The sequence below is a fragment of the Colobus angolensis genome, unplaced genomic scaffold (genome assembly GCF_000951035.1).
Source record: "Colobus angolensis palliatus isolate OR3802 unplaced genomic scaffold, Cang.pa_1.0 Scaffold257, whole genome shotgun sequence".
Classification (NCBI taxonomy): domain Eukaryota; kingdom Metazoa; phylum Chordata; class Mammalia; order Primates; family Cercopithecidae; genus Colobus; species Colobus angolensis.
Genome location: NW_012115788.1, coordinates 107,281 through 127,498, shown reverse-complemented (window position 1 = coordinate 127,498; position 20,218 = coordinate 107,281). Strand labels below are relative to the sequence as shown.

General features: G+C 35.2%; 1 protein-coding gene across 1 annotated transcript in view; it reads left to right on the top strand.

Annotated features, from left to right (window-relative positions):
• VPS13A (vacuolar protein sorting 13 homolog A (S. cerevisiae)) overlaps positions 1 to 20,218 on the top strand; it is a 220,188-nt gene that overhangs the window by 182,219 nt on the left and 17,751 nt on the right. The window contains exon 68 of the mRNA XM_011947040.1: positions 4,226 to 4,337. Within this exon, the coding sequence (XP_011802430.1) occupies positions 4,226 to 4,337 (112 nt within the window). The remainder of the gene's footprint in view (positions 1 to 4,225; positions 4,338 to 20,218) is intronic.

Below are 20,218 nucleotides of genomic sequence, written 5' to 3'. Positions count from 1 at the left end.
CATTTCGCAAATGAAGACATTCATACAGTCAACAGACACATGAAAAAATGCTCATCATCACTCGCCATCAGAGAAATGCAAATCAAAACCACAATGAGATACCATCTCACACCAGTTAGAATGGCAATCATTAAAAAATCAGGAAACAACAGGTGTTGGAGAGGATGTGGAGAAATAGGAACACTTTTACACTGTTGGTGGGATTGTAAACTAGTTCAACCATTATGGAAAACAATATGGCGATTCCTCAAGGATCTAGAACTAGATGTACCATATGACCCAGCCATCCCACTACTGGGTATATACCCAAAGGATTATAAATTATTCTACTACAAAGATACATGCACACGTATGTTTATTGCGGCACTATTCACAATAGCAAAGACTTGGAATCCACCCAAATGTCCATCTGTGACAGACTGGATTAAGAAAATGTGGCACATATACACCATGGAATACTATGCAGCCATAAAAAAGGATGAGTTTGCGTCCTTTATAGGGACATGGATGCAGCTGGAAACCATCATTCTTAGCAAACTATCACAAGAAGAGAAAACCAAACACCACATGTTCTCACTCATAGGTGGGAACTGAACAATGAGATCACTTGGACTCGGGAAGGGGAACATCACACACTGGGGCCTATCATGGGGAGGGGGGAAGGGGGAGGGATTGCATTGGGGAGTTATACCTGATATAAATGATGAATTGATGGGTGCTGACGAGTTGATGGGTGCAGCACACCAACATGGCACAAGTATACATATGTAACAAACCTGCACGTTTTGCACATGTACCCTAGAACTTAAAGTATAATAAAAAAATAATAATAATAATAACAATAATAATTTGGGTCTTCTTTTTTTTTTCTTTATCAGTTTAGTTGATGGCTTGTCATTTTTGTTGTCCTTTTCAAAGAACCAGTTTTTAGTTTCATTGATTATATTTTTTCTATTCTCTATTTCTTTTATCTTTGCTCTAATTTTTATTATTTTCTTCCTTCTGCTAGCTTTAGGTTTAGTTTACTTTTTCTACTTTCTCAACTTGTGAAGTTATATTGTTGATTTCAGACCTTCTTTTTTAATGTAGACATTCACATTTATAAATTTCCCTCTGAGCACTCTCTTTGCTGCAGCTTACAAGTTTTGGTATATTGTATTTTTGCTTTTATTTGTTTTAAAGTAGTGAATTTCTCTTGTGATTTTTTTCTTTGACATTTTGTTATTTATGCTTCTATGTTTTAATTTCCACATACTTTTAAATTTCATAAATTTCTCTTATTTACACATTTCTAGTTTTCTTATGTGTGGTCAGATATCATACTTGTGTATTTTCAGTACTTTTTTTTTTTCCCTTTTTTTTTTTTTTGAGATAGAGTCTCACTCTGTTGCCCAGGCTGGAGTGCAGTGGCGTGATTTTGGCTCACTACAACCTCCGCCTCCCAGGTTTAAACAATTCTCCTGCCTCAGCCTCCTGAGTAGCAAAAGGCACACACCATACCCAGCTAGTTTTTTTTTTTTTTTTTTTTTTTTTTTGAGACAGAGTTTCACTCTTGTTGCCCAGGCTGGAATGCAATGGTACGATCTCAGCTCACTGCAACCTCTGCCTCCCAGGTTCAAGCGATTCTCCTGCCTCAGCCTCCCTAGTAGCTGGGATTTCAGGCATGTGCCACCACACCCAGCTAATTTTGTATTTTTAATAGAGACGGGGTTTCTCCATGTTGGTCAGACTGGTTTCGAACTCCTGACCTCAGGTGATCCACCCACCTCAGCCTCCCAAAATGTTGGGATTACAGGCGTGAGCCACTGCGCCCGGCCGTTTTTGTATTTTTAGTAGAGATGAGGTTTCACTATGTTGGTCAGGCTGGTCTTGAACTCCTGACCTCAAGTGATCTGCCCACCTGGGCATCCCAGAGTGCTGGGTTTACAAGCGTGAGCCGCCACGCCTGGCCTGTTTTCAGTAGTTTTATATTTACATTCAATGTTAGCCAAAAGGCCAAGAAGCAAGTGCTAATTTTGTGTTACTGAGACATGTTTTATGACCTAATCTATAGCTAATACTGAATAATGTTCCATTCCACTTGAGAAGAATATATATTCTGCTGTTGTTGGTTTGAACGTTCTATAGATGTCTGTTAGGTCTAGTGGATTATAGTGTTCAAGTTCTCTTTTTTCCTTGCTGATCTTTTATCTAGTTGGTATCCATTTTTGAAAATAGGGTGCTGAAATCTTCAACTATTATAGTGGTATTGCCTTTTTGTCTTTTAAATTCGTAGTTTTTGTTTCATGTATTTGGGGCCTCTTTTGTTAACTGCTTATATGTTTATAATTTTTTATCTTTTTGATGGATTGACCCTTTTTCATTATAAAATACCCTTGTTTGTGTCTAACAAGAATTTTTTTAAAGGCTATTTTTTTCTGACATTAGCATAGCCACTCCAGCTTTCTTTTAGTTACTGTTCACTTTGCATATGTTTTTTCCTTTTTAATTGCAACCAGTTTGTGTCTTTGACTCTAAACCAAGTCTCCTGTGGATAGTGTATTGTTAGATCATATTTTTAAATCTATTCTGTTTTTATTTTTTTACTTATTTATTTTTTGAGATGGAGTCTCGCTCTGTCACCCAGGCTGGAGTGCAGTGGCGTGATCTCGGCTCACTGCATCCTCCGCCTCCCGGGTTCAAGTGATTCTTCTGCCTCAGCCTTCCAAGTAGCTGAGACTACAGGCACATGCCGCCACGCCCCGCAAATTTTTGTATTTTTAGTAGATACGGGGTTCACCATATTGGTCAGGCTGGTCTCGAACTCCTGACCTCGTGATCCACCCACCTCGGCCTCCCAAAGTGCTGGGATTACAGACATGAGCCACCACGGCTGGCCCTATTCTGTTTTCAGTTGGAGAATTGATTCATATGTATATGCTCATGCATGTGTATACATTATGTTAGCGGTCCCCAGCCTTTTGGGCATCAAGGTGTGGTTTTGTGGAAGACAGTTTTTCCACAGACCAGAGAGGAGGGATAGTATCAGGATGGAACTGTTCCACCTCAGATCATCAGGCTTTAGTTGAATTCTCATAGGAGTGTGCTACCTAGATCCCTCACATGGGCAGTTGACAATAGGGTTCACCTTCTTATGAGTATTTGATGCTGCTGCTGATCTGACAGGAGGTGGAGCTCAGGCAGTGAAGCTTGCTCACCACTACTCACCTTCTGCTGAGCTACTCAGTTCCTAACAGGCCACGAACCAGTACTGGTTCACGTCCCAGGGGTTGGGGACCTCTTAATAAATATTTGTTGAATATGTGATACTTGTTGAGTGAACAAATTGAGTGGTCACTTATGACCAAAAATGTTAAATCTAATACTACCATAAGCAGTATATGGTATGTGTTTTTTGGTTTTTTGTTTGTTTTTAGGCAAGGTCTCACTCTGGCATCCTGATTGGAGTGCAGTAGCTTGGGTCTCAAACTATCCTCCCACCTCAGCTTCCTGAGTGTCTGGCACTTCTGGTGCACACCACCATGTCTGACTAGTTTTTTATTTTTTGTAGAGTGGGGTATGTTGCCCAGGATTGGGGTATGTGTTTACAGTAATACACATCAAGCCCAGTAGGAATGTGAGAACTGTGAGAGTATTTGAACATTAGAAAATTATATAATGTGATTTATAACATTAATAGATTAAGGAAAATATACCATGGGATCAAAACAATGCCAGAAAAGAAATTCTTATTTAAAATTCATTGCCTATTTAAGATTTTCAAAAACAATAACAAAAAAGAACTGTTGGTAAACTAAAAGTAGCAATGAACTTTCTCAACTCGATAAGGGGTGCTTTAAAAAAAAAAAGTTGCTGATAACTATACTTCACAGAAAACTCTTAGAAGCTTTCCCTATAGTCAGGAATGAGACAAGGATGCTTGCAGTCCCTTTTTGTTTCTAGCATTGAACTAAAGAAACTAGACAATGTAATAGGAAAAGAAAAAGCAACAATTGCTAATACTGTGATTATTATCACAAAGAAAGTTCAAGAGACTTAAACTTCTCTATAGTTCTGTTTTTTTCTAGAGAACTTACACTTTATGTTACAAAAACAATTTAAAATTAGAAAATGTTGTAATATTTTTATTTAATCTGAAATAAGATTGATTTTAGTAATTGCATTTAAAGTTTATTTACAAGTTTTTGAATAATTTTTAAAATCAAGTCATTTTTTTTTCCTCTAGAGCTACAGAGACTTCTGAAGTGGAGAGTCTGCGACCTCCTCGGTTCTTCAATGAAGATGGAGTTATCCGACCGTACAGGTTGAGGGATGGTACTGGAAATCAAATGTTACAGGTAAATTAAGAACTGTCTTATAAGTTAAGATTAATTTAGTCAGGTTAGATGTTTTTTAAGTAGCCATTTAGTATATATTAAATTATTTGGGTTTTTATCTATTTTGCTTAATTCCACTTATAAGTTTCTTATATTTACTTAGATTTTAAAGTACATTTGTTTACTATAAGATTTTTTTTTCTTTTTTACAGGCATCAAAAAGTTTGATATGAAAAGTTAATGCATGACTTTGCAAGTGAAAGCCAACAGTAGATTTTAGTCTTAAAATTTACAAACTACGTACAGCTGTTTCAGTATTTTGAATACAAAGAAAAACCTTTTGTGTTGGTAACTTTTAATAGGAATTTTAATGAATCTGGTTTTTTAATAGGGTATTCTTAGTTCTGCACTGGATTTGCTAGATTTGTTGAAAGCCTTTGTACCTTATATATCCTCATCATTGGTGGTACTTAACCAATTAAACCATTTCTGTTGTGGGGTTATTAAACCACTGATAGCTTTTATACTAGATATATAATCCTTATATCCAATTACACAAGCAGAAGGAAAAACAAAACTCAGGAACACTGCTATTGTGAATTACTCTTGGATTCTTATGCTTTGCCTTTGAAAATGCTTAAATGGCCGTGACCCTCTTCCTGCTTTATTCTGGTGTAGTCTGTATAAAACTTGTGGGATTTAATAAGCAGTTCACATGCAAACCAGTATCTTTTAATAATAAAAAGTAGCTTCTGGAACAATAGATATTTTGAAGGTAGAATCTGTTTAGACAACTTTCTTACTTGGTAAATTTGACTTTTTAAAACCTGGATTATGCTGTAGATAACTAGTAATCATATATAGGCCATACCAGTGTCATGTTGTTTCTGTGGTTTAGAGGTGGAATACTAAATTAAATCATTTGTTTGAAAAAAAACAAGGAATCATTATGTTATGTAGGGTTGCAGATACTCATGGTAGCAATAAACTATTGGAATGTGAAGTTTCCTTTATAGTTTTAATATTTTAAATACTGTGATATTTAATGTGATCAGAGTAAAGATTTAAACTTCAGTATTTTACCTATTGCAGGGCATGTAGTATTGCATGAAATATACTTCTAACTCTTTCTCTGAGGCTTCTATCTAATATATTAAAATGTAACCATAGAGTTAATATGCAATATTTAGTAAAGTGATTTTATACTGTATTTAAAATGTTTTTAAAGCATCAAAATAATTGTGTATTGGGCTAGAACTGGTAATCTATTAAGAGGTTGTGCTCTAATGGACAGATTGTACAGTCTCTACAATGACAGTGTATCATTCTTTGGAAGGTAGTAAATTTGCAGAAGTCACCTGTGACTGATACAGTCAAAATGTGTATTTCTTTCTACCCAATACCTGCCTTTCCTTGTTAGAACACAATTAACAAGTTACTAACATTTTACTAGACTAAAAATCAAATATAGTATGAAGTAAGGATGAGTATTGAGGAGAGTTTAGGAATATATCCTCATTATAAGTGAGCACGTTATAATAACCCACAAGGAAGCCATGAGATACCAATAATTTCTCATGGCTGATAATTTGATTTCAGTGACAAGTACGTACCTTCCCATTGTTTTCTGAAGGTTTAAACTTTGAGATGTAAAAACAAGACTTTTGACTATGTACTTTTAAAGATACATATTTATTTTTAATAGGTCAGTCTCATCATTAATCACTAAAAGAGCTATTTAAATGACTAAAAACCACAGCGCTTGTTAGCCATTACTTGTTTTTCAGCAAGCATTTACACAGTATTAGCTGAAATATTTGGATTCACCAAGTACCTTGGGATGTTGCAGTTAGCATTTTTTTCTTACAGGTTTAAAAAGTGGATTGTTGTTTTGGTGGTAGTGGGTTTTTTTTTTTTTTTAATCAAAGCTCTAGTGTATTATTAGCAAACACTTTAAAAATATGTAAATACCAGTACTGTGGAAAATAATTAGATGACACATAAACTGGATTTAAAGTCCATCTCATCTGCCTAAATTTTATGTAAGTGATATAATGAAGGTGCCTTAAAATATTTGATACTTTCAAATGTTTCTCATGTTATTTTCTTATTTTCCAAAAAAGGTATATTCACTAAATTTATATACATTCATATAATAATTAAATATAAAATACATTCTTTTATTGTGCACCTTTCTATCTAGAAGGTAGTATATTATTACAGTGTTTCCTGCTAGTCAAAGTTGCCTATAGAGAAATAGAATGGTAATTTTAATATAGTCACAAAATACCTTATTGATATCATCAAACCAATTTATACATTGAGTTTGTACCAACTAGTGGAAATGTCTTAGGTCTATTAAGTTATGGAATATTATATCCATAATTACAGCCTGAGTCATAGCTGAAAAAATCTGCCTTAAAATTATTCTCACTCTTTGAACATTTCATAATCTTACATGTTTTCAAGCAGTTTGCCATACTTTACTAACCTTTGTGCTTCTTCTTTCCTTTGCCATGCTTACAGAAAATTCAGTTCTACAGGGAGTGGATTATGGCTCACAGTAGCAGTAGTGATGATGATGATGATGATGATGATGAGTCAGATCTAAACCATTAAAATTCATATGTTCTTTATTTTACTTGGAATGTTTCATTACCATGTTTTGTATGACTTATACCATAATGCCCATATGTCCATTTAGAGGGAGGTAAAACACGTTTTCTTTTCAAATGTTTTCCTACACATCTTCATAAGGCAAAATAATTGTATTATTTATGCCCAGAAAAAAATGTATCTTACATCCAAAGTAGGGCATCCAACATATTACAGATTTGCTTATAGCTTTGTGTTACATAGTTTGTCTTTGAGATTTCAAGTTAGACTTAAATATAATTTTGATGTTCACTGGTTTTATTTTAAATTACCTTCTTATTTGTTAGCAAAATGCCTTTTTTTAATGGTCTCTGTAAATTTTCTGGGTTTTAATGTAATGCCACTGTGTGAAAAAAAAAGGAAGAAAATAGTAATAGCCATTTAATGTTTTATATTTATTATTTTAAAGATATTTTTGTCAAATTTAATAATAATAAACATATGCAATCTAAAGCAGTGTGAATTTGTTATTCTATCCCCAAATCATATAGATTGAACTACTATTATAAAAAAACAGTCATGGCCTCTCATGGAAGGTTAGATAGTAAAATAATTTATAGTCTGAGAATAAAAAAAAAACATTCTTTCATGTCTTTGCTTTTTATTGTTTTGTTTCACATATTTTTTGTGAAACAATGAACAAAGTTGGTTTTAATAGTCGTTATAGTCACTTATTAATTTGTATATGCACCTACTATATTTCTATTATGAATTCAGAATATTTGGAAACTTCTATCGTAAACTATATATATTTTTTCTGTGTAATATTAGGGAAAATGTTACATATATCTCTGAAAGATCCATTAGTAAGTCTATTTTATGTTTTGTGTAATAAAGGTTTTTTAAAAAGTTTCAACATAGATGAAACTCCTATTTCTCTCATATATCACATGTACATTAAAAAAATTCTATGTAAATGATCATTGGTAGTTAGAATGTTAATCCCTATGACTGCTGTGTTTTCGGATCAACAAAGGAACGTTTATCTAGACTTCTGCTAATCATGTTGCTTATACTGAGCTTCCGCAGTAATTTAACTGATTCAGCACATGATTTCTTAGTCTCCTCTAATTCTTAGGTTTATCAAGTTTTATTTCTATAAATCATTCGCTGTGTTTTTTGAAAGTTACTACTTTAAATTTGAAAATATTGAGATTATTGCAAAAAAAACAAAAAAAATCAGCTTTTTTGAAATTTCTTCCTATGCAGAATTCATTCAAATTAAATAGAAATCAAGGTTACGTATGTAAAATTGGTTTGAAAACAAACTTACTAATATGTAAACATCAAAAAGTTCTTTTTGAAAACTATTACGTAAACATCAAAAAATTCAATTATTGTTTTAATCACTGTAGTATTTTTATCTTTTTAGAATAAGTAAATAAAAATAGTGACCATTAAAATAATCACTACTGGTATCAGATACCGACTTTGTATTTGTTGCGCACCCACTCCTCTCTCACCCTGGGCCAGAATCAAACAAAACTTACTGCTCCTTCTAAAATCTAGAAAGAATACTGCCTAGTTTTGTATTTTGTGTATACCTAAGGAAGGAAGAGTCTGGAAGTTTCTTCATTGTCTTCTTACATTCCAACTTTGCTAGGCACAAGGCTTTTGTAAAAGAGACTGTGGAACTACTTGTTTGCAAGACACTTCCCAAATTTACTGTATTTGACCTGTGACAATTTCATGGAATGGGATTCATAAAGATGATCTTAACCTTTCATTCCTTAAGAATTTATTGGAAAAAAAAAGTTGTGGTTAGCAGTGATTTACCATTTTCATGAAAAGAAAATCAGAGGTAGGATTACATTTATTTAAGATCTCTTCAACAGTAAAAATATTTTAGATATTATTCTAGTAACTAGTAAACATTGCTCATGTGGTATTAGAGTTTCATCATTCTTCAGTTTTTAGCCCTTAGAGATGAAATGTGCTCTTTAACAGTGTAATTGCCCTGGTTTTTCTGCCACCGTGAAATTATCCTTTCAAGCCTCTTTGAGGACAGGTATTAATTGTGTTCCAGTTTTGAAAAAAAAAACTTCTTTTTTTTTTTGCTTTTTTGACTAGAGAAAAATTCAAGACAGAATTGCTCTTTTGTTTTACACCATTGTTCTCTTGATGGAGATAGAGGATCTAGACAAAAATATACTTAATTCTTATCAAATATATAGAAAATGAAATTATATTTGGATTTTAATAAGATGAACTCTTGTTTATCAGTGGCTCTATAATTAGCTAGAACTTTTAAAATGGTGGTATCTAACAGGAAAGTCTAGTGAGAAAGCTGTGTTTGAAAATTATGTAATGCCACACCTTTCCATATGCTTTAACTTCATTTATGTTCCAGATTTCTGCATGATAATTGCTTATGTATAGAAAATGGGAAGGAAGGTTCTCTTCCCTAAGGGAGTGATTACCCTAGAGATTCCTTATTTTCCTTTGTGTCTGCCTGACACTTGAGTAACGTATTGAAAACTGGCAGGAGGAAAAATTTATAAAAAATCTGTAATTGTGGACACTCATAACCATGGATAAATAATCTAAGCCTGTAAATGAAATTAATTAGTACTCACATTGGATATAGATAAAACAAATGTAAATTCAGAATAATATTGTCAGTTTTCAGTATTATAGAAAAGGAAGTCAAATTTTAATTTGTTTATTTAAAATAATCAATATTTTATAAATTTTAGTTTTTGAAACTATTCAAAACACATATCACCGATGCGGTGTTGAATGTTGACTTTAAGTTCAGGTTATTTAAATGTACAGCTGGAGCCATTGCATACTTATGACCAAGACATCAGTATTCAATATGAAAAATACTCTGTTGTTTCTGTGTCTCGAGATGATAAATGACTGCTATAGTAGCTACTAGTTTGTCTGATTTAAGTCTTGTAATGAAATTTTGCATTCAGCTTTTTTATGGTGGTGGGAGAAGGACCAGAAACAGCCATCCCAACTGTTACTGAGTATTTTCTACTGCATCTTCAAACTTCAGCTTTTTGTTTCCGAGATTTCCTTGCAAAATAGTAAAGAGTCTTATGGATCTAAATCAGGTGACATTAAGTGTACACACATTATTTGGCTCAAATAATAATTATGATGGATATGTGAAAATGTCAATTTTATTTATTCTAGCACCTTTGGAATAAATGGAGATCAATTAAAAATGCTTATGCTGTTAATCATTAATATTAGTGAATGAATTTGTGAATTCATAAAGTACAGTCAGTACAGCCAGCATTATACAAAACATAGAAAGTCCTGCATCAAAGGAAAGTAAAACAATTTCAAATAGGTCTGCTTTAAGGGAACTAATTAGAATAATCTATGATTTTCATAGGGATTTATTGTCTGGTTTGTTTTAACATGGCAGAATATTTATCATTCTCAATAAGTATGATTATTTAGCAGTTATTCCATAGCAACCAATATATAGCAACAATCTACTTCCAAATATCAATTTTAAAACACACGTTTAACAATGTTATAAAACTAGCTTTTGATGAATCTTCTTCATTGCTTACACATGTTTTAAGCAATGAAATTGTAAAGATTTCTACTGAATTGCATTATGCCATTCTTCTGGATCTTAGAGATCCTCAAATATGTGACCACTGAAAATATTATAGGCATTATTTTTGTTTTTTAAAAACATAACCAGGATAGTCAGGGATTTAGCTAAGTATATTCAATTTATCTTAATTGAGCATGTTATATTTTTCTACTATAAATTATCATTTATCAGTAATCTGTTAACTACATTATGTCTACAAAGGTTTTCTGAGTATATTCAATAAAACTTGGCATTTCTATGAATTAAAAATTTTACAGTCCTGCATTTCCATGGAAAAAGCTAAAAACCTGTGAATCCGTTTGCTGACATTGATTCTCAGTTGACAACTTTAGTACTTTACAAAGATAGGAAATTTTTCAACATTAGTTATTTTCTACATTAAACAGTATGCTCATAGAGAAAAGCAGGAAACTATAGAAAAGAAAAAAATTATCCTTTCTCCCCACCATTTATGGTATATTTCCTTTTTAAATTTTTTATTCACCTGGTTATGACCCAAAAGTATACATTGCTATTTTATGTTTTACTACATATTTTTATAAGCAGCAGCATTAACTTCTAAAGATTAAAAAAGCATACCGCTCCTAGAAATATCCCCAGTTGGGAAACCTAGCCTTTATTTATGGAGCACGTAAAGAGCAAGCAGAACTGTTTGTTTGTTGGTTTGTTTGTTTGTTTGTTTGTTTGAGACAGAGTTTCACTCTGTTCCCCATGCTGGAGTGCAGTGGCTTGAATAAGTTCGCTGTATCCTCAAACTCTGGACCCAAGTAGTCCTCCTGCTTCACCCTCCCAAGTAGCTGGGACTACAGGCATGCACCACAATGCCAGGCTAATTTTTAAAAATGTTTTGTAGAGACAGGGTCTTGCTATGTGGCCCGGGCTGGCCTTGAACTCCTGAGCTCAAGCGATCCTACCACTTCAGCCTCCCAAAGTGTTGGGATTTCAGATGTGATCCATTGCTCTGGGCTTTTTGTTTGTATACCTGATGTAGAAGCTTTTTTCTTTTTCGTTAAACATTTCTACCTTTTGACTCTATACTTTTTAAAAAATGTTTCCTCCCTTTAAATAAATATTTTAAAATGTGTATGCCTGGGTATGTGTGTGTATAATTCCTGTGTCCTTCATTGTGTCTGAATGTTGACAGCTGAGTTGTCCTGTGGGTGTAGTATAGTGTGTTCTTAAACATTTCAGGTATTTTTGAATTTATCTATGTTGTCTTTGAATCCTTTACAGAAATACTGTAACTGCCGTCATGTAAGTTGTTACGGAAGAGAGGCTGTTTTTGTGTCTTGTATATTTCTTTTCTTTCAGAAATTACAGATGTTTATAATTAGCTTCAGACACTGCCTTAATAGCAATTGGAAGATAACTGCCTTCAGCCGACGTGGTCTTTCCCTTTACTTCAGGAGGAGAATGACTACTAATCTGGAAGAAAGGGCTTACTATAGCTGTCAGATCACCAGAGTAGTGCCGAACACTTCCTGGCTTCATCTGAAAATTTGAGTAAGTGGACAAGAACTAGGAGACAAAGGCTATTGGACTTCACTCTTCATTTTATAGCTCTTCCTCTCCAGAAGGATACTTCTGAATGGGATGAGAACACTGAAGAGAGCCAAATTGTGTTATTCAGGCAAATTAGAATTCTTAGCATCTCAAATAAAGCAGATTCCATGGAAAAGATTTCCATGGATTTTTGGATACAATTATCATACCTTACTAGTTTAGCAGGAATATCTTGGAGAGACTTTGTCACGTTATTTTCAAAGGCCTAAATATTGAACATTTAATAGTATATACCACTATATTTTGGACCAGTAGAGTCCAAAATAGAGTAACGAACCCCACTTAGAACCTTCCAGTGTTATATAAAAATAATTTTTGAATAAGATTTTGAAATAAATTATGTCTTCCTCTGGTGGCGATGATTCCACTACATGGAGGTTCAGGTTTTTTCTTTCATCTCAAGTGTAAAATTTATTCATTTCCCACCGCCCCCAACCCCCCCCCCCCGGCCTGTCCCTCTCTTTTTGTTGTTGTTATTTGTTGTTGAGACAACGTCTCACTGTCGCCCAAGCTGGAGTGCAGTGGTGCAGTCATAGCTCACTGCAGCCTTAAACTCCTAGGCTCAAGCGATCCTTGGGGCTTGGCCTCCCAAGTAGCTGGGTTTATAGACACGAGCCACTGCACCTGGCCTAATTCTCTTTTTTTAATTCAAGAACTTAAGTGAGACGAATTTGAACTCCAGGTCTTTCAGTTTGTCTTCATTGCATCCCTTAAATTTGTAAATATATTAAGAAAGGATAAATGCTACTGTAATAGAAAATTCAATACATTATAACATTAAAAGAAATCCTCAAATGTTAAGCCCAGGTAGGTTCAAATTGAGTCTTACATCTTTTTAACCAAAGATCTGTCAATACAGCTAAAAGTGCAGTAAGTATTAGCCAGAAGGTCTGCAGCCTTAGTTAAGCTAAATTTGCTAAATTCTGATACAGGACTCAACTCATGATTTCTCTACTGATGTGATAGAGCTCTACCTAGTAACTTACCCTAGTTACCTTGGATAGACACAAAGATTGTCAGCATAAGGTGAGTTTAGTAACGCTCATTCAGAAATATTTGTGTGTGTATACATGGGTGCTGTAACAACATTGTTAGAAAACTAGTATACGTTATGAAAAGTCAATTTTTTTTTTTTTAGACGTAGTCTCGCTCTGTCACCCGGTCTGGAGTGCAGTGGCCGGATCTCAGCTCACTGCAAGCTCCGCCTCCCGGGTTCACGCCATTCTCCTGCCTCAGCCTCCCGGGTAGCTGGGACTACAGGCACCGCTACCTCGCCGGGCTAGTTTTTTGTAGTTTTTAGTAGAGACGGGGTTTCACCGTGTTAGCCAGGATGGTCTCGATCTCCTGACCTCGTGATCCGCCCGTCTCGGCCTCCCAAAGTGCTGGGATTACAGGCTTGAGCCACTGCGCCCGGCCGAAAAGTCTATTTTTTATTGGCCAAATGTTCTGTGAAAGGATACATTCACTTGCCAAATGAAACAGTTACGCAAAATCAAATTAGAGGCCTCTTCGCTCAACTGAAAACAAAATTTAATGTCATCTATTAAAGGAAGCACCATGTTTTTTGGTGTTCTGTTTTTGTCGGTTAAGAATCTTTCGTTTCAAATTCAAATGAAATTGATATCCTAGTCACTTCTAATGATGACTCTAATGAATTGTAATGATAATTTTTTTGGTGAAAATTTATCACTGTAAAGAACCCTACAGAAGCACTGTAAAGAAATATACATTTAGACATTTCTGTGATACCTCAAGTCTAAAGTAGTTTGAGTTAGAGATCTTATGAAGATGCAGTGTTGGAATACAAATGTGGGAGACTGAATATTTCATGTAAAGTTAATCTTTCTGGAATAAGTTGCCAAAAGAATAAAATGTATGGTCATATATATATATATATATCTATATTCACATATAGATATCTATATTCATATATATATAGATATATATATTTGAATTTTTGCTGGCTTTATTTGGTAGCATAGTTTATATGAATACAAAGAAAAGATTTAATGCCATGTATTCATTTGTTCTATAAGTCTTTGTTATACTTCTGTTTATTATGTATTCAGACACTCTTGTAGATAGTAGAGTTACAGCCCTGAAGAGAGTATTGAAGGTTCTTGCTCATCTCTCATGAGCTTACAATTGTAGTGAGCTTTATGGGGCATAAAACACATGCCACTTTAGAGGCCAACCCTGTAATGTCAGATCTTCACAGTCTCGTTCCTGTTTGTTGTGCAGCTGCTATATGCAAGGCTCTAAAGAACATTAGGAATCAAAGATACCTAAGATAGGACCCATCTTCCACAGAGATAATGATCCCTAGGCATTACATGAACTAGAAGCATTGCAGGAGACATGATACAGTTTGTGAGATATCTAAATCCATATACCAATGAACTGTTAAAATGAGATCCCACTGAGTCTACTGGAATATATATAGTTCCTCTGTGCTAATTTATTTTGTTAATAAAAATTATTTTGAGATATAGCAATACCCTGTGGCTAAGGGCCTGGATTCTGGAGCCAAGTAAACCTGAGTTCAGTTGTAGCCTTTTTCTTTTACTAGAGTTATTATTTTTTATTATGTTTATCTGACCTCAGTTTCCAGGTTGTAAAATAGAGATAATTGTAGTGCCTATCTTGGTGGTGTTGCTAGGGTTAGAACAAATGAGGTAATGTATGTACAGTCATAGCTCAGAGATATTGCAAGTTCAGTTCCAGACCACCAGAATAAAGCAAATACAGCAACAAAGCAAGTCACATGAATATATTTGTTCTCCAGTGCATATAAAAATTATGTTTATAATGTAGGCTATTATGTATGCAGTAACATTATGTCGTTAAAAATATATATATATACCTTAATTTAAAAATACATAATTGCTAAAAAAAAAAAAAATCCTGATGATCATCTGAAGCATTCAGTGAGTCCATCTTTTTGCATACCTGATGATGATGGTTGCTGACTGATTAGGATAGGGATTCCTGAAGGTCGGGGTAGCTGTGGTAATATCTTAAGATGAAGTTTGCCACATTGATTGACTCTTCCTTTCACGAAAGATTTATCTGTAGTATTTGATGCTGTTTGATAGCATTTTACCCACAATAGAACTTCTTTCAAAATTGGAGTCAGTCCTCTCAAACCCTACTGCTGCTTTATCAGTTATGTTTATGGAATAATCTAAATCCTTTGTTGTCATTTAAACAATCATAGAATCTTCCCCGAGAATAGATTCCATCCCAAGAAACCATTTTCTTTGCTCATCTGTAAGAAGCAGTTTCTCATTTGTTCAAGTTGTGTCATGAGATTGTAACAATTCAGTTACCTCTTCATGCTGCACTTCTAATCCCCTTGCTATTTGCACCATATCTGCAATTACTTCCTCCACTGAAGTCTTGAACCCTCAAAGTCATCCATGATGGCTGGAATCCACTTTTTCCAAACTCCTGTTACTATTGATATTTTGACCGCGTCTTGTGAATCACAGATGTTTTTAATGGCACCTAGAATAGTGAATCCTTTCCATAAGTTTTCAATTTACTTTGACCAGATCCATCAGAAGAATCACTCCCCATGGCAGCTATAGCCTCACAAAATGTATTTCTTAAATAATAAGGCTTGGAAGTTGAAATTACTGTTTGATCCATGGGGGCTGTAGAATGGATGGTTGTGTTAGCAGGCATGAAAATGACATTAATCTTGTATATCTTCATCAGAGCTCTTAAGTGACTAGGTGCACGGTCAATGAGCCGTAATACTTTTCTGAGTGATAGCTCTCAACAGTGGGCTTAAAATACTCAGTAAACCATGCTGTAAACAAATGTGCTGTCATCTGGGCTTTGTTGTTGCATTTATACAGCGTAGGTAGAATAGCTCTAGTGTAATTCTTAAGGACCCTAGGATTTTTTTCTTTTTTTTCTTTCCTTTTTTTTCTTTTGAGACAGAGTCTTGCTTTGTCGCCCAGGTGGAGTGCAGTGGTGCAATCTCAGCTCACTGCAACCTCCACCTCGTGGGTTCAAGCAGTTCTCCTGTCTGGGCCTCCTGAGTAGCTGGGATTACAGGCGCCTGCCACCACACGGGCTGGTTTTTGTATTTTTAGTAGAGATGGGGTTTCACCATGTTGGCCAGCCTGGTGACAATCTCCTGACCTCAGGTGATCAACCCACCTTGGCCTCCCAAAGTGCTGGGATTACAGGCATGAGCCACCACACCTGACACTTTATTTATTTATTTATTTATTTTTTAGATAGAGTCTTGCTCTGTCTCCAAGGCTGGAGTGCAGTGATACGGTCTTGGCTCACTGCAGCCTCAAACTCCCAGGCTTAGTTGATCCTCACACCTCAGCCTCTTGAGTAGCTGAGACTACAGGCATGTGCCACCACAACTGGCTAATTTTTTAAATTTTTTTTGTAGAGATGGGGTTTCACCGTGTTGCCCAAGCTAGTCCTGAACTCTTATGCTCAAGTGATCCACCCGCCATGGCCTCCCAAAGTGCTGGAATTACACACGTGAGCCACCTCACCTGGCCAGGGCCCTAGGATTTTTGGAATGGAACGTTGGCTTCAACTTAAAGTCACCAACTGCACCAGGCATAGTAGCACCCACCTGTTGTCCCAGCTATTTGGGAGGCTGAGGGAAGAGGATCCTTTGAGCCCAGAAGTTCGAGTCCAGGTTGGGCAACATAGCAAGACCATGTCTCTAAAGAAAATGAAGTCACCAGCTTCACTAGCCCCTAAAAAGAGAATCCAACTGTCCTTTGAAGCTTTAAAGCCAGGCATTGACCTCTCTAGCTATGAAAGTCCTGGATAGCATCTTTCAATAGAAGTCTATCTCATCTATGCTGAAAATCTGTAGTTTAGTGAAGCCACTGTCATCAGTAATCTTAACTAGATCTTCTGGATAACCTGCTGCAGCTGCTCCATCAGCACTTGCTGCTTCACCTTGTGCTTTTTGTGTTATGTAGATGAATTCTTTCCTTAAGCCTCATGAACCAACCTCTGCTAGCTTCAACTTTTCTTCTGCAGTTTCCTCACCTCTCTCAGCCTTCATATAATTGAAGAGAGTTAGGGCCTTGCTCTGGATTAGGCTTTGGCTTGAAGAAATGTGGCTGGTTTATCTTCTGTCCAGACCACTAAAACTTTCTCCATATCAGCAATCAGGCTGTTTTGCTTTCTTATAATTCTTGTGTTCACTGGAGTAATGCTTTCATAATAATTCCCTTCAAGAACTTTCCCTCTGCATTCAAAATTGGCTGTTTGGTACAAGGGGTACTACCTTTCAGCCTCACTCAGCTTTTGACATGCCTTTCTCACTAAGCTTGGTCGTTTCTAGCTTTTGATTTAAAGTGATGGACATATAACTCTTCATTTCACTTGAACACCTAAGGGTCATTGTAGGGCTGTTAATTGGCCTAATTTCAATATTGTTACTCAGGTAATAGACTCAAGGAGAGGCAGAGGATTTGGGAAACGTCCAATCGGTGGAGCAGTCAGAACACACATATTTATAGATTAAGTTCACTATGGGTGTAGTTTATGGCACCTCTAAAAGGACTATAAAATAGGAGTATCAAAGATCAGTGATTACAGATCACCATAACAGATATAATCATGATAAAAAAGTTTGAAATATTGTAAGAATTACCAAAATGTGACATAGAGACAAGAAATGAGTACATGCTGCTGGACGAATGGTGCCTGTAGACTTGCTTGATGCAGAGTTTCCATAAACCTTCAGTTTGTAAAAAACACAGTATCTGGGAAATACAATAAAGTGGAGTATAATAAAATTAGATATGCCAGTAATTATTAGCATGGTGCCTAATAATAACTCATTGTATTTTTATTACTCCAGATGAATACCAGTTTATGTAAGTTCTTAGTCATCATTATATAAATTCCTCATTTTTCTCCTCTTTGCCAAGATAAAAGAATCTATTCTATTTAAGAGTAGATTTTAAGAATTTAAAAGAATAGATTTTAAGAATTTTAAAAAGAATATTTTTTTCCTTTCAAGGTTAATAGAGTAGTTAAAATACCGTGACAGTTTTCCACATACTAATTGGCAAGCAGTTGAAACAGTAAAACCTCAGTGATTTGAACTGCTCTGAATTATACAGTATTTTAAAAGAAATGTTACTGCTGCTTCCAGGGATATATAATATGGTGGACCCATAAATGTTGATCCAGTAGAGGTTCTGCTGAACTGCTTTAGTGAGACTTTTGTTACTGTGCACCTACATTACCCTTGATGCACCCACTCTGGCCCTTCTCCTAGAATATATTAAGTACATTAATTGATGGTCTGCTGTTGTCAGTACACATAACTATTTCGTGAGCATAGTTCTTTTCCTTCTCCAGGCTTTTGGTTGTACCATTTGATGACAACAATTCATATCTCTTAAGATATAGTAGTTTCTTTCAGTTGATTTTATGTCAGAGGTTATGGTCAGCTTTCCTGCCCTAAGCTGTCAGTGTAGTCTATACCTATGGTTTTGCTGACAGTCAAGATAGCATATTAGCATGAGAGAAGATGAAGGTATGAGGGATAAAATAAGTACTGGTTGCTCTTCAGATTTGATGATATAATCAATAAGATTTTATTTTTTGAAAACCAACTTACAAGGTAAGCTACGTGTCACTTCTTTATTCTTGTTTATATTTATTCTCATTCAAGGATATGAAATCATTAAGTTTTGATGTCATAAATTTCTACCATATTTGATTATGAAGCTCGCTTGAATACCTTCTTTTTCCTGGCCATGGCACTTAAGTCTGAGGTTTGAAGTGAATTAGTAAAACTTTCTTTTTCCCTAAACATTCATCATATAACTCTAAGGAAGTTATACTTATTGACTAAGTTTTCGCTAAAGATAAGATTGTTTTGAACAATTTGTCTATTTACTTCTTAGTTTTAAAATGGCAGTATTTACCATTTTACAATTAACTTCCTGAATTTTGTTGGTTTTAGAAATAAGCTTAAATTTTAAGTAGAATCTGTTCATAAATGCTTCCTCTTTCCCACTCCTCTCCTGAACCCTCAAATTAACCAGTCTATAAAGCCATTTATTTGTTATCTAGTATATTTTCTTGCTAGGTAGTATTCATTTTTATTTTTCATCTAGATGAATTTCATGTTTTTTGGTTTTTTATTTTTTGTTTTTGTGATGGAGTCTCATTCTGTTGCCCAGGCTGGAGTGCAATGGTGCGATCTCAGCCCACTGCAACCTCTGCCTCCCGGGTTCAAATGATTCTGCCTGCCTCAGCCTCCCAAGTAGCTGGGATTACAGGCACCTGCCACCAAACCCAGCTAATTTTTTGTATTTTTAGTGGAGACGGGGTCTCACCATGTTCGCCAGGCTGGTCTCAAACTCCTGGCCTCGGGGGATTTGCCCGCCTCAGCCTCCCAAAGTGCTGGGATTACAGGCGTGAGCCACCATGGCTGGCCGAATTTCATGTTTTTCATCCCCCATTTTTGCTACATATTTTTAAAACTCTCATACCTCTTTGCAACACTTGTCATCCAAATGAGTCAGATATTGATTAGATTTGGGTTTTTTATTTTGCTGAACAACATGTTCTTGTCTTTTAACAAATTTTCTTAAATATATTTCCCATTAATGATTAACACAGCCTTTGGGACTTAAGGCCTTTTATTTTAGTGATTTATTCCTATTTTTAATCTTTTCATATTTTGCATTTTTCAGAAGTATTTTTGTTAAGGGATTCTGTTTCTCCATAACATTTGGATGATTTGAGTGTTAGAAATGTCTCGGTTACCATGGCTCGGTCCTTCAAGTTCCACTTTCTTTATGTTTCCAAATGTATCATTAATTTGGTTTGAATTTATTTATGTCTAATAAAGTATGGTTTATGTACTCATCTTTTCTAAATGCAAAAGGACATGTTTTGTTTACCAGTAAACATATATTTTAATTATTACCTATAGATTCTGACAATTGTATATAATGAATGCAGTTTCCATTGTGTTTTTATTTCTTTCAGTAATTCTTTTTTTTTTCTTTTGAGGCGGAGTCTCGTTCTGTCGCCCGGGCTGGAGTGCAGTGGCCGGATCTCAGCTCACTGCAAGCTCCGCCTG